General features: G+C 57.9%; 1 protein-coding gene across 1 annotated transcript in view; it reads left to right on the top strand.

Annotated features, from left to right (window-relative positions):
* The first annotated feature begins 6,616 nt into the window (after positions 1-6,616).
* Positions 6,617-11,520, top strand: part of LOC122151906 (collagen alpha-1(III) chain-like) — a 42,683-nt gene continuing 37,779 nt past the window's right edge. The window contains exons 1-3 of the mRNA XM_042783320.1: positions 6,617-6,697; positions 11,000-11,170; positions 11,271-11,346. Coding sequence (XP_042639254.1) covers positions 6,617-6,697; positions 11,000-11,170; positions 11,271-11,346 — 328 coding nt within the window. The remainder of the gene's footprint in view (positions 6,698-10,999; positions 11,171-11,270; positions 11,347-11,520) is intronic.

Here is an 11,520-nt window from a genome sequence, read left to right as displayed (position 1 = left end):
ATCGCAAAATTAGCTCGAGTGTGAAACCCGAGCGCCGCCCGTTACAAAGGCCAGTGTCTTCCCGGCCGATTAGCCGGCTCCGCCCGGCGCGGGTTAAGCGGAAGGACGCCCGCGCTAATCCAGACTGACAACGAGGACAATCTCCCCGCGGGCGCGGCTGCACTTCCCGGCGGCTCCCTGCCACCAGGGGATTGGGTTCCGAGACCAAAAATACTTTTCATTTTTTCTGCAATTTCCGTTTAAGAAGTTCCAAATGTGCCGCCCTCTGATGTGAAGCTGAACTTCAGCTCGGGCGGGGTCCGACGGCCCGACCCCCAAGCAGCCGGGGATACGGTTTCAGCCGCCTGCGGTCCCCCCACGGCTCTGGGCCGGGGCGGAGCGGGCGCGGGGGCCACGTCCCGGCGGAAGAGCGGGCGCCCTCGCGGGCCGCCGTCGGCCTGGGAGCCGCGCCCGCAAGAAGGGCCCTTCCGGGGCGGCGCAGCCAGGTCTGCAGGAGGGCGCAGCGCCCCCGGGCGGCGCTGCCGGGCGGTAACCCGCCTGCTGTCGGCTCACATAGGGGGCCCCTCCTGCAGCTGTCATCTTTTGCGTGCACGCCTTGCACAAAGCCGCGGGGGGCGCTGGGCCTCGCTTTTCAGAGGAGCCTGGGTCCTCCAAGCCTGGTCTCCACTTTACAGATGAGCACACCGACACGCCACGTGGAAGGCTCTTGTCCCCCTTATGCACACGACACACGCTGCTCTGGGCGTAAGAACTGGTCCAGACCCCACAGCCAGCGAGTGGTGAAGGCAGCATTTGGACCCGAGTGACAAGGATCAGGTGGGCTCTAAGTTAGCAAGAGGTGCTTGTTTGCACGAGGAAGGTTTGCTTTCTCACAGTTCTGGGGGCTGGAAAGGCGCTCTGGTGGCGCAGTGCCTAAAGCATTTGACTGCTCACCAGAAGGTTGGTGGTTCAAACCCACCAGCTGCTCCACGCAAGGAAGACTGGGCAATCTACTTCCGTGAAGATTCACCGCCTCGGAAACCCAGTGAGGGTGACTGTGAGTCGGAACCGACTCGAGGGCTGTGAGTTTGGATTCTTTGGTTGAGGGGCTGGAGGTCCGAATCAGGGGCTCGGCCATGGTGCCTCCTTCCAGGGCCTCTCCTGGTTTCTGGCGGTTGCTGACAGTCCACGGGCCTCTGTTGTTGACGGCGGTCCTCACGTCTTCCCGCGCGTTTCTGTCTCTGCTCCACTCTTGGTGATGGGACTTGCTCTACCCTGGAAATAAGGGCTGCACTGCGGACTCGAACCCTTGCCCTGTACGTGAGAGACCCGGGTTCCAGTCCTGGCCAGTGCACCTCACGCCCGGCCACCGCCCGTCTTTCTGTGGAGGCTGGAGGGTGCTGTGATCCTGAACAGAGTTCAGCGAAGTTTCCAGACTCAGATAGGCTAGGGACAGAGGCCTGGTAACCCATTTGCAAACATAACCAGTGAGACCCCTCTGATCACAATGGTATGGCCCTCAGTGCAGGGTGGGGATCCCAGGACCCAGCTGCGCGTCATCCTGGGCCGGGACCTAGTGGGGTGGGGCATTGTCTCATCCTGGGCAGGGATGTCCCAGGACCGAGCAGTCTGTCACCCTGCTGTGGACGGGGTCTCTACTAACAGAAGCTGCAACAAGCCGTGTCAGCTGTGGTAGGAGGGGGCACCCTGTCTGCGGCCCCTTTACGCTGAGACACACTGTGTCTCTATAAGGAGAGGCAGGGGCCCCTCCATCTGAATTTCCACACAAAGGACACGACCATCAGGATGGGGCCCCTGAGGTCGCTCCTCCAACCTCCCTCCTGTGGGCCCCTCTAGGACAGGACAATGTGACCGCCTCTGCCGTCCAGTCCTGGCCCAGGGACCACACAGAGGGGCTCGCAGCTGACGCAGCCGGTGCACCCTGATCCGTGGGGTCATAGTTAGCGGGCTGTTAAGATGTTCCTGGTGTTACATTAACAGACACAACAGCGACAATGAGGACAAGGACAACAAGCAGACACAACAGTGCATGCAGTTGGCCCCGCCTCCTCCAAATGCCTGACGTTTTTGTGTTCCCGTGAGCGACACACTCCTAACGACGCCACGGAGGACACAGCAAGACATGGCTCTGTCCTGCGCCAGCCTAGTGATCCCTGCTACACCTGAGCCCGTCGCTGCAGCCCCCGTGTCAGAAGAAGGGCCTCCCCTTCTTTGCTGACCCTCCACCTTACCAAGCATGACATCCTTCTCCAGGGAAGGGTCCCTTCTGACAACATGACCAACGTAGGTGAGACGAAGTCTGGCCATTCTCACCTGCAAGGAGCATTCCAGCTGCACTTCTACCGAGACAGATTTGCTTGTTCTTCAGGCAGTCTGTGGCATTTTCCGTATTCTTCACCAACACCACATACGCAGACATAGATATAAAAAGCGTCTGCTGTAGATTACAGCGGAGTCAGAGGGAGACAGGACACCCACCGGGAGCACTCAGGCACTGCGTGCCCGGCCAGAGGAGGGGCCGGCGTCTGGGGAGAGGAGGGAAGAATGCATGACTCGATGAATGAATGAATGAATGAATGAGGGAGTGAACGCTGGCTGAACAAAGGAAGGAGACATCAATGAAGGAACAAATGGACGACTGATGTCATCGTTGGTACCACACTGGAAACCTCCAGAATCCATGAGTGGTCAGATGTGCCTCTCACCTCGGGGTGCCCAAGCCTGGCACCTCGTTAGGAGAAAAAACAGAATTGAGGTGCTGGGAGACGGGAGCTCCTGTCATTGCTCGTCCCAGAGAGTCCCCTGCAGTACCAACAGCAGTGCCTGTGTGACAAGGGGAAGGGACGTGCAGTGCCCTGAGGCCCTCAACTGGGACAGTGTGCCCATGTGGCCCCATGCTGCCCATCAGTGTGGCTTTGACCAGAGTCCACCAAGGAAGAGACACTTTGAGCAGTGCCATCCTCAGACCCTGTCCTAGGGCCACCCACTTACGTCCCACAGCTAAGCTGCTGCTAGTGATGTTGCCTGGCACAGCCAAAGGCTGGGGGGCTCAGGGGGTCCGGAGCTCATGGGAATTGCAGAGATGGGATTTGAACCCCCAGCCCTGACTCTGGAGCTCAGACAGGCAGACAGCCAGGGCCAGGGACCTGGGCCCTCGGCCTGTAGGTCGCGCGCCCAGGGTCCTGGAAGCCTGAGCTGCCTCCAGGCTAGACCCTCTTGGCCTTGACCCCGTCGGAGGCGCCCCTCACTTGCACACCAGCCTGGGCCTGGGGGACCAGCTGCTCACTCCGTTCCAGACTCTGGGTCAGAGCACAGCGAGCCTCAGACAGCAGCCGTCCCCCACAACCGACGTCCCGCTAATTCAGACCAGGCCCATGATGCCGAACCTTCTCGGGGCGTCTGGAGGAGTCACGCCTGCGAGGCAGCAAATGAGGAGCATATTTGCCGTGCCCGGCCTCTTGCAGACGAATGGAATTCTAGACTCTCTGGGGTGGAAAGATCTTAAAGACATCCCACCTGGCTGTGCCCTCCACCACCAGCACCTCCAGCCGTGGCTCAGAGCTGAGACACCTGAACACCAGCCTGCAGCCTCCCCTTACACACTTCCAGGGACAGACGCTCACTACCTCACAAAGCCACCTGCCTCTCCTGCCATCAACTCTGTACTTAAATGCAGGTGGCTTTTCCTGCCGCCCCTAATGTGGCCCTTGGCCACATTTGTGTCCCTCTTCCCTGCCAGAGCTCCGAGGTTCTGAGGTTCTGCCCCCCTGGTGCCACGGCTGGTTCCGGCTGAGACTTGCTGTGCACACTGGCACCATGCCAGGCACTAGCTGCTGTCCAGTAAGCCCCGGCTCATGTGGCCCCACACACAGTAGGGCGACACGCTGCGTGGCCGGCACCAGCCCCCTGGGCAGCTGCTGAGGGCACCGCTGGGACCCAGGGTCTCATGAGCAGATTCTCAGAAGTCGACACTCAGGCCTTTCTTCCTGCTACAGCTCAGTCTGGAAGGTCCCCTGAGAGCTGGTCAGCATCACAGCAACACACGCCTCCCCCAAAGGACCAGTGCGGGCTGCACACCACCTGCTGCTGTCTGAGAACTGAAGGGTCTCCGCAGGGAAGGTGAGAACTGTACCCTGAACCACCAGCCTGCTGGGCCCTGTCTGTGTACCTCCCACTGCCGTGGAGTCCATTCCGACCCACAGCGCCCCTAGAGGACAGAGTGGAACTGCCCACAGGGTCTCCAGTCATCTTTATGGGAGCAGACCTCTAGGTGTTTCTCCAGCAGAGCTGTTGAGTGGTTTTGAACCATGAACCTTTTCGCCAGCAGCTGAATGCTTAGCCAATGCACCACTGGGGCTAGATAATCACCCTCAATTTCTGAGCAACTTTCAGATCCTCATAAACTGTCCTCAAAGGGCAGTGAATGGGGCCTGGTCCCGCCCTGAGCTGACACAGCGTGCAGCACTGAGAGGGCTTCTTCATGACGTCTCTATGGCAGGGACCTCGCTGCAGCATCTCAGGTAAACGTCATGAGGACCCTAACAGAGAAGCATCCTTCCCATGGTACAGGTGAGCAAACCAAGGCTCAGAGAAGTGAAGTGATTCACCCAAGGCCACACAGCAGGCGGGGCCATGGGAGGCAGACTTGTGTCTCCCAACTCTGACCCGAATGTGTGAACTGACTGGTGGTACTGGGCTCAGCACACAGAACCACCCACTGCAACAGACACCCCAGGGCCCCTGACTGCCAATGTCAGGAGCCACGTCTCTCCCTGGGGTTCAGCTTGACTGCCGGTGCATTCGCTGCTCATATACTGGGCAGCTGACCCGAAGTTCTGGGAAGTTCCTACCCCTGCCCAGAAGCAGCCTTCAGACCATGTCTGGGGGGGAGCCGGTAACTCAGTGCCCCAGCTCTGCACCCTGGGGGGCAGCTCTGAGGTGCATGCCCCACACCGCCCCTCTGAGCCCCAGGGTGGGATGAAGCCCTGGGTACCCGCAGCAGAACCCCGTGGGGTCGCATGCCCTGCTTGTCTCCTTCCGCTCCCCGGCCCACGTTACCTGGCATACCCTCCTGAGTCGGTGCTCGCCCACGAATCCTTGTCTTGGGGTTCGCTTCTGGGGCCCCAAACCACACAGCACATGCCTGATGGGAAAAGGCTGTGGTCCCCTAAAACGGAGCCCCCAGCTCCACCGCTGAACCTTTGGGGGCTCCGGGCCTGTTTGCTGTTATTGTGTTTGTACTTTGATGCTTCAAGAAGCACCTTTCAAAAAGCACTCTGTCCCTCAGAGTCAGCCAAACACCTTGGGAGAGAGAACCACCAAGTCTGCCAACTCAAGACCGTAGCACAGGGGGCACCAGACTCAGCTGGCACAACATAATACATAAAAATCTTGTTCCACAACCTACTTTGGTGAGTAGCGACTGGGGTCTTAAAAGCTTTCGAGTGGCCATCTAAGATGCAGCTAATGGTCTCCTATCGTTGGAAGCAAAGAAGAGTGCAAAAAACCAAGGACATTTGGAAGCAATCAGCCCTAGGACATGATGGCCCTCGGGACCAGAAGAACTAGATGGTGCCCGGCCACCAATGCCAACCACTTGGGAAGGGCTCACCACTGCAGATCCTGGGTGGAGTGGGACGACAAACGTGGAACAAAATCCAAAAACAACAACGACAAGAATTACTGTTCAGATGGAGTCTGGTGGGACCCCCAAGACTTCGGGCCTGGGATAAGACTCACTTCCAGGGGCTGGCTCTCAGCCCAACAGTAATAAAACTTAGATGCAGAACACCCCAACCCGGGCGATGCACCCACCTGCTCTACGGAGATCCATCCCTTGGAGCAATCGGCCACGGGGCACCAGGGGGGCAGCACTCACGCGGAGGGCAAGCAGGACACCCAGGAGTGATGACTAAGAGGGCACGGGGGCGAGGGGCCACAGGGAGGGGAGGGGAGGGGAGGGCGTTAGGGGTGCGGGTGGTAATCAGGGTGAAACCAAAGGTACACGAACTGTCGAATGTAAAACAAACCTGCTCTGTTAATCTGCACCCAGAGCACAATAATAATAATAAAGAAATTAATTAATTAAGAGCACCTTGGGGTCTTACCTGGCTTCCAGAAATGAAGAGGAATTTACCCAAAAGGAGTCTGGGGGTGGAGGCAGGGATGGAGGTGGTTCAGTGGGTTGGTGGTGGAACCAGCTCCGGGGCGTCAGACATCAGAGGAGGCGGCATTGACTCGGTACCAGAACCTCAAGCAGTCGCTTGTTTGCCCCTCAGTCTGGGCCTACAAATTCCGGGGGCAGCATGTGCCCCGGGACTGCGGTCTGGGCCTTCTGCTCCCATTAGGACTGGACGTCGAGGGGCCGGGGGCAGCACCCCGCTTCTAGCAGCTCCAGAGACAGGTGGAGAATGGGCTTCGGGGGCTGGAGGAAAAGGGAGGAGACAGCCACCTGGAACAGGTGCCCGGGTCATGCCCACCGTCGAGTCTGGCGGACCCAGACTTCAGGCCGCGCTCGGCCAGCCCCTTGCTCCTCCCAAGTCTGCGTTTCCTTCTAAGCCTGGAAGGAGGGCCACGTGGCCGTAACACCATCCGGTGCCTAGGACGTGCTCAGCAAATGGCCAAGGTGGTGAGGCGCTGGGCGGAGAACGAGGCTTGGGACCTGGAGCCCAAGGAGGTGGGCTTGGAGATGAATCAGGTGAGGGTCAGCGGGCTGGGTGGACAGGGTGGAACAGAAGATTCCGGAGCCCAAGTACAGCTGGTTTGCTGTCAGGCTGTGCCCCTTCAGAGAAGGCTGGACCAGGTCAGCAAGGCAGTTGCTCACAGAGGGCCTCTGACGGGGTCTGCCCTCAGACTGCGAACGGGGCCAAGGGCGGACACGCCAGCTTCTGGTGCAATTCATTAATTACTGGGCCAGCCTTCCCCAGAGAAGCACTAATGAGCCCTGGATGCTGCGAAATGACTTGGCCTGGCTTCTCATTGAAGGTTTGGTGGTTTGAAACCACCCATCAGCACCGTGGAGGGGAGGGCGTGGTGATCTGCTTTGGGGAGGCGCACTAGGCGCTGCCCACCTGATCCCAGGAGTCAAAATGCCCCACAGGGCTTCCTCGGTTGCCATCTTCCTGGAAGCAGACAGCTACACCTTTCCCCGAGGGCCCACTGGATGGGTTCAAACCGCCAACCTTTCAGTTAGCAGCTGAACACTTAACCACTACACCACCAGCGCTCCTTCGGAAAGGCTACAGCCAAGAAAACACCCTGGGGCTCGCCCTACCCCGTAACTCATAGGGCGGCAGTGGGTACAGGTAGGTAGGCACCCAGCAGGCAGTGGGTCTACTCGGCATCTCAGCTGACACTTCCCCGAGAGTGTCTGCCACCGAGGATTAAGAAGCTGCCTTGGGAAGCCCTGGCTTTGTTTGGAATTTTCCCCCAGCTGAGAAGCAGAGGCTGAGGGAGACAGAATACCCAATTATGCACTCTGCCGTCTGCAGAAGAAAGACCCTTCTGTGGCCGGCCCCGTCTCCTGTTCGGGCTGTCAACAGCAATTTGACCAGGAATGTGTCGCCGGCTGACCTGTTTGTTCAGGACGGTAACCTGCATTGTGTATCACCTCCACCCAGGAGCTCTCGGCCACCATACGCCCACCCAGCGCCCCCTGGGGTCGGATTCACCTTTAAAACCTGGAAAATTGACGGGAAAGCAGTCGTGGGGAAATCGGCCACTAATGGTATTTTGAGTTCAGGGACAAGGGGGGACGTGAAGGTGGCTTCAATGGGATTCTCCAGACATGGCTTCCCTGGTGAACGGTCACTTGTTACCAAGTTCTAATTGGTTCTGGGTCATTCCCTTTGAAGTCGTGCCTGAGTTCTGTTCATTTTTTCAATTAAATCTTAACAATTCACATGTGACAAAGCTCAAAATCTTGTCAAAAATTGTTCGGATTTGGATCGTAAGAATGTGCAAGGAGCAAGCTGGGGCTCAGACTGAAAGGAGCTCTGATGATCAGAACAATTTAAGGGCTAATTGTAAGAACGCAGCTGATTTTATTGTTTGCAGCCCCACGTTCTTCTTCAACAAACGAAATCTTTATCGTCGCCTGACATAAACGCCGGAGGAAACAGTGTAAGACCAGAGACGCCGCAGCCGGGGTGGGGATCCTTGTCCGGATTTGGAAATTCAACCCCTTTTCACATTTCATCTCTCCTTGTGAGAATGTATGATTTTATTTCCGAAGCAGGACAGCTTGATGTAGAAAAAGACAAGAGCCTCTCAGTCAACAGACTTGGGGGCAAAGCTGGCGTCTGCCGCTGAAAGGCTATGGGATGTTTTCGGGCAGGGCGGTCAGCTCTTTGCTTCAGCTTTCTTGTCTGTGAAATGGGGGCAATGTTTTCCAGATTGCGGATCATTGATAAAGATTGCCTGAGCCCCTGAAAGTTCTCCTGAAACAGTGGCTGTCCGTACTGTCCTTTGAGTCACAGCCTCTCATTTTTCATATGACAAAATTGCACAGCAGAGAGGGCCTACGGCTCTTCCAAAGGCACACAGCCCGGTGGTTCTGGAGCCACCAAGAGAAGCAAGTGGCCCAGGTGACAGCTGGGTCCCCTGGAAGGTTCTGAGCAACATTCCAGGCTCACATTGCTCCTCAAAGTGCGATCCCTGGGCCAGCAGCATCAGCGTCACCTGGGAGCCTGTTGCAAGTCCCCATTGCACCCCCAGACCTCCCAAACCAGCATGTGCATTGGAACCATGTCCCAGTGGCTTAGGGGGCACACAGGAGTCTGAGAAGTGCTGGCTTATTGGGTTTATCAGACTCTGATGTCTGCAAACTAGAGCCCCTGCCGGCTCCCAGACAATCCTGTGTCCCCTCTGACCTCCTGTTCAAGCCTTGTGCACGGTGGTGGGCCACCCAGAGAGCTAGGATGCTGCAGGAGGAGAGGGCCACTCCTGTCCGTGTGTGCGTGTGTCCATGTGTGTGTGTGCACGTGCGTCTGCACAAGTGCATGTGTGTGCATGTGTGAGTGCGTGTTTGTGCGCGTGTATGTGTGCACGTGTGTGCGTGTGCACGTGCATGTGTGCATGTGTCCATGTGTGTGCGTGTGCACATGTGCGCATGCCCACGTGTGTGCGTGTGTGAGTGCACAGGTGCATTGTGTGTGCACGTGTGTGCGTGTGTCCGTGTGTGTGCGCGTGTGTGTGTGCACGCACCGTGCCCGCTCCAGGGCTCAGCCCTGAAGGACCTCATCCTCCTCATCCACCCTTTGACCCCTGGTGGCCGGCCTGGCCAGCTCAGCCCCTCCCCTCATTACAGCTTCCTCCTGCCTTTGCTTGACCCACACCAGCCCCGCCAGCCCTCCTGTCGGGACCCTGCCCTGTCCCTGGGCCCCCTTGTAGCCCACTCCCTAGCCCTCTGTCTGCATTGCCTGGCATGAGGGGTGCCGGGGAATCAACACTGCTCTCCGTATTCCATAACCGATGACTAGGAGCTGGTGTGTGGATGTCTCGATCCCTGCCCCTTGAGGGGACTGCTCAGCGGCGTGGACCCCCAGAGTGCTGGCTGAGCTGTGGCCCAGAGCGGTACTCAGCTCGCCTCCTCTCGCTCCTGTGACCCTCCACCTCACCTCCCTGCCTCCTGCTGGCATGCTCTGCACCCCCGGACAGAAGCCTCACACTGTGCTTCGGGGAGAAGCCAGCCTTGGGACCCCATTCACCTCCCAACAGGGAAGGGATGTAGGGACAGGGCAAGGAGAACCTGTGACCCACGCCCACCAGTGTCTGTGAAAGGGGTGAGAGTCTCCAGCCAGCAGGGCTGTGGGCAGATTTGGGTCTGGGATGGGCTTGCTGGCTGCCAGTGGAGGCCACATGGGGTGGGGGTAACTCTCCCAAACTCAGCCAATTGGTGAGAAGAGGGGCTTGCAGTGGGAGAGGAGCCCCCTAGTACCTGGGACACCGGCCGCGGAACCCAGGCCCTTCTGACATGACCCCTGCCTGCCCTGGGCCGTGGTGAGGGCACCCAGAGCCAGCCTTCCCAACTCCGGGGAGCATGGGCAGTGGGAGGGGTGGCCCACAGCTGCCTGGAGGAGAGAAAATGTCTTCAGAGCACTTGGCCTTGACCCTGGGACCCAAAGGCCACCCCCACCATGGTGGCACTGATCAGTTAATACATTACTGAGCACCTCTGGTGGCCACCAGGCAATTAGCGCCAGGGCCTTCATCCTGAAGCCTAATTACTCTAATTGATAGGGTCAGTGCGGCCCCAGGCTAACCCCTGCCCACACAAGGACGGCTTGGTGGCTGGGAGCCCAGCCTCCAGCCATCCCGTCTGGAGGTTCCCTGGAGCGTCTCTTCCCTGAGGACACCATCTGGGACCCCTGGGCCAGCCCTCAGTTTGGGCGGGGTTCACTCCAGGCTCCCCCTGCTCCGTCCTCGAGGCTGGTCCTCAGATCGTGTATCGTAAGATGGTGAGGGGACACCTGGTTAAGGGCCAAGGTCAGAGTCCAGTCGGCCCGGGTCCAAGTTCTGCCACAGCAGGGTAAGGGCCTGCACGTTTCCAAGCCTCAGTCTTCAGGGCAGTTGGGATGATACAATTAGGTGATAGGTATAAAGCACAGAGCCCCGAGCCTGGCACCAAATGAGGGCCTAAGAGACAGTCCTGGGCCACCACGATGCTAGTGATGATGGTGAGGATGATGATGAGGATGATGGTGAGGAGGAGGAGGATGATGGTGATAGTGAAGATGATGATGGTGAGGATGAGGATGGTGAGGATGAGGATGGTGAGGATGAGGATGATGGTGAGGATGAGGATGATGGTGAGGATGAGGATGATGGTGAGGATGATGGTGATGGTGAAAATAATGATGACGGTGAGGATGATGATGGTGAGGATGAAGATGATGGTGAGGATGATGGTGAGGGTGAGGATGATGAGGATGATGAGGATGGTGAGGATGAAGATGATGGTGAGGATGAGGGTGAGGGTGAGGATGATGATGATGGTGAGGATGATGGTGGTGAGGGTGATGGTGAGGATGAGGGTGATGATGAGGATGAGGATGATAGTGAGGATGATGATGGTGAGGGTGAGGATGATGATGGTGAGGATGAGGGTGATGATGAGGGTGAGGATGATGAGGATGGTGAGGATGAGGATGATGGTGAGGTGATGAGGATGGTGAGGATGAGGGTGATGATGATGGTGAGGATGATGATGATGGTGAGGATGAGGGTGATGGTGAGGATAAGGGTGATGGTGAGGATGATGTGATGGTGAGGATGATGATGGTGAGGATGAGGATGATGGTGAGGAGGAAGATGGTGAGGATGAGGATGGTGAGGATGAGGATGATGGTGAGGATGAGGATGGTGAGGATGATGATGGTGAGGATGAGGGTGATGATGAGGGTGAGGATGAGGATGATGGTGAGGGTGATGATGATGGTGAGGATGAGGGTGATGGTGAGGATGAGGGTGATGGTTAGGATGAGGGTGATGATGGTGAGGATGATGATGATGGTGAGGATG

The sequence above is a fragment of the Orycteropus afer genome, unplaced genomic scaffold (genome assembly GCF_000298275.1).
Source record: "Orycteropus afer afer isolate SDZICR_OR568_19922 unplaced genomic scaffold, OryAfe1.0 scaffold00871, whole genome shotgun sequence".
Taxonomy (NCBI): Eukaryota; Metazoa; Chordata; class Mammalia; order Tubulidentata; family Orycteropodidae; genus Orycteropus; species Orycteropus afer.
This window is presented reverse-complemented; position numbering and strand designations above follow the sequence as displayed.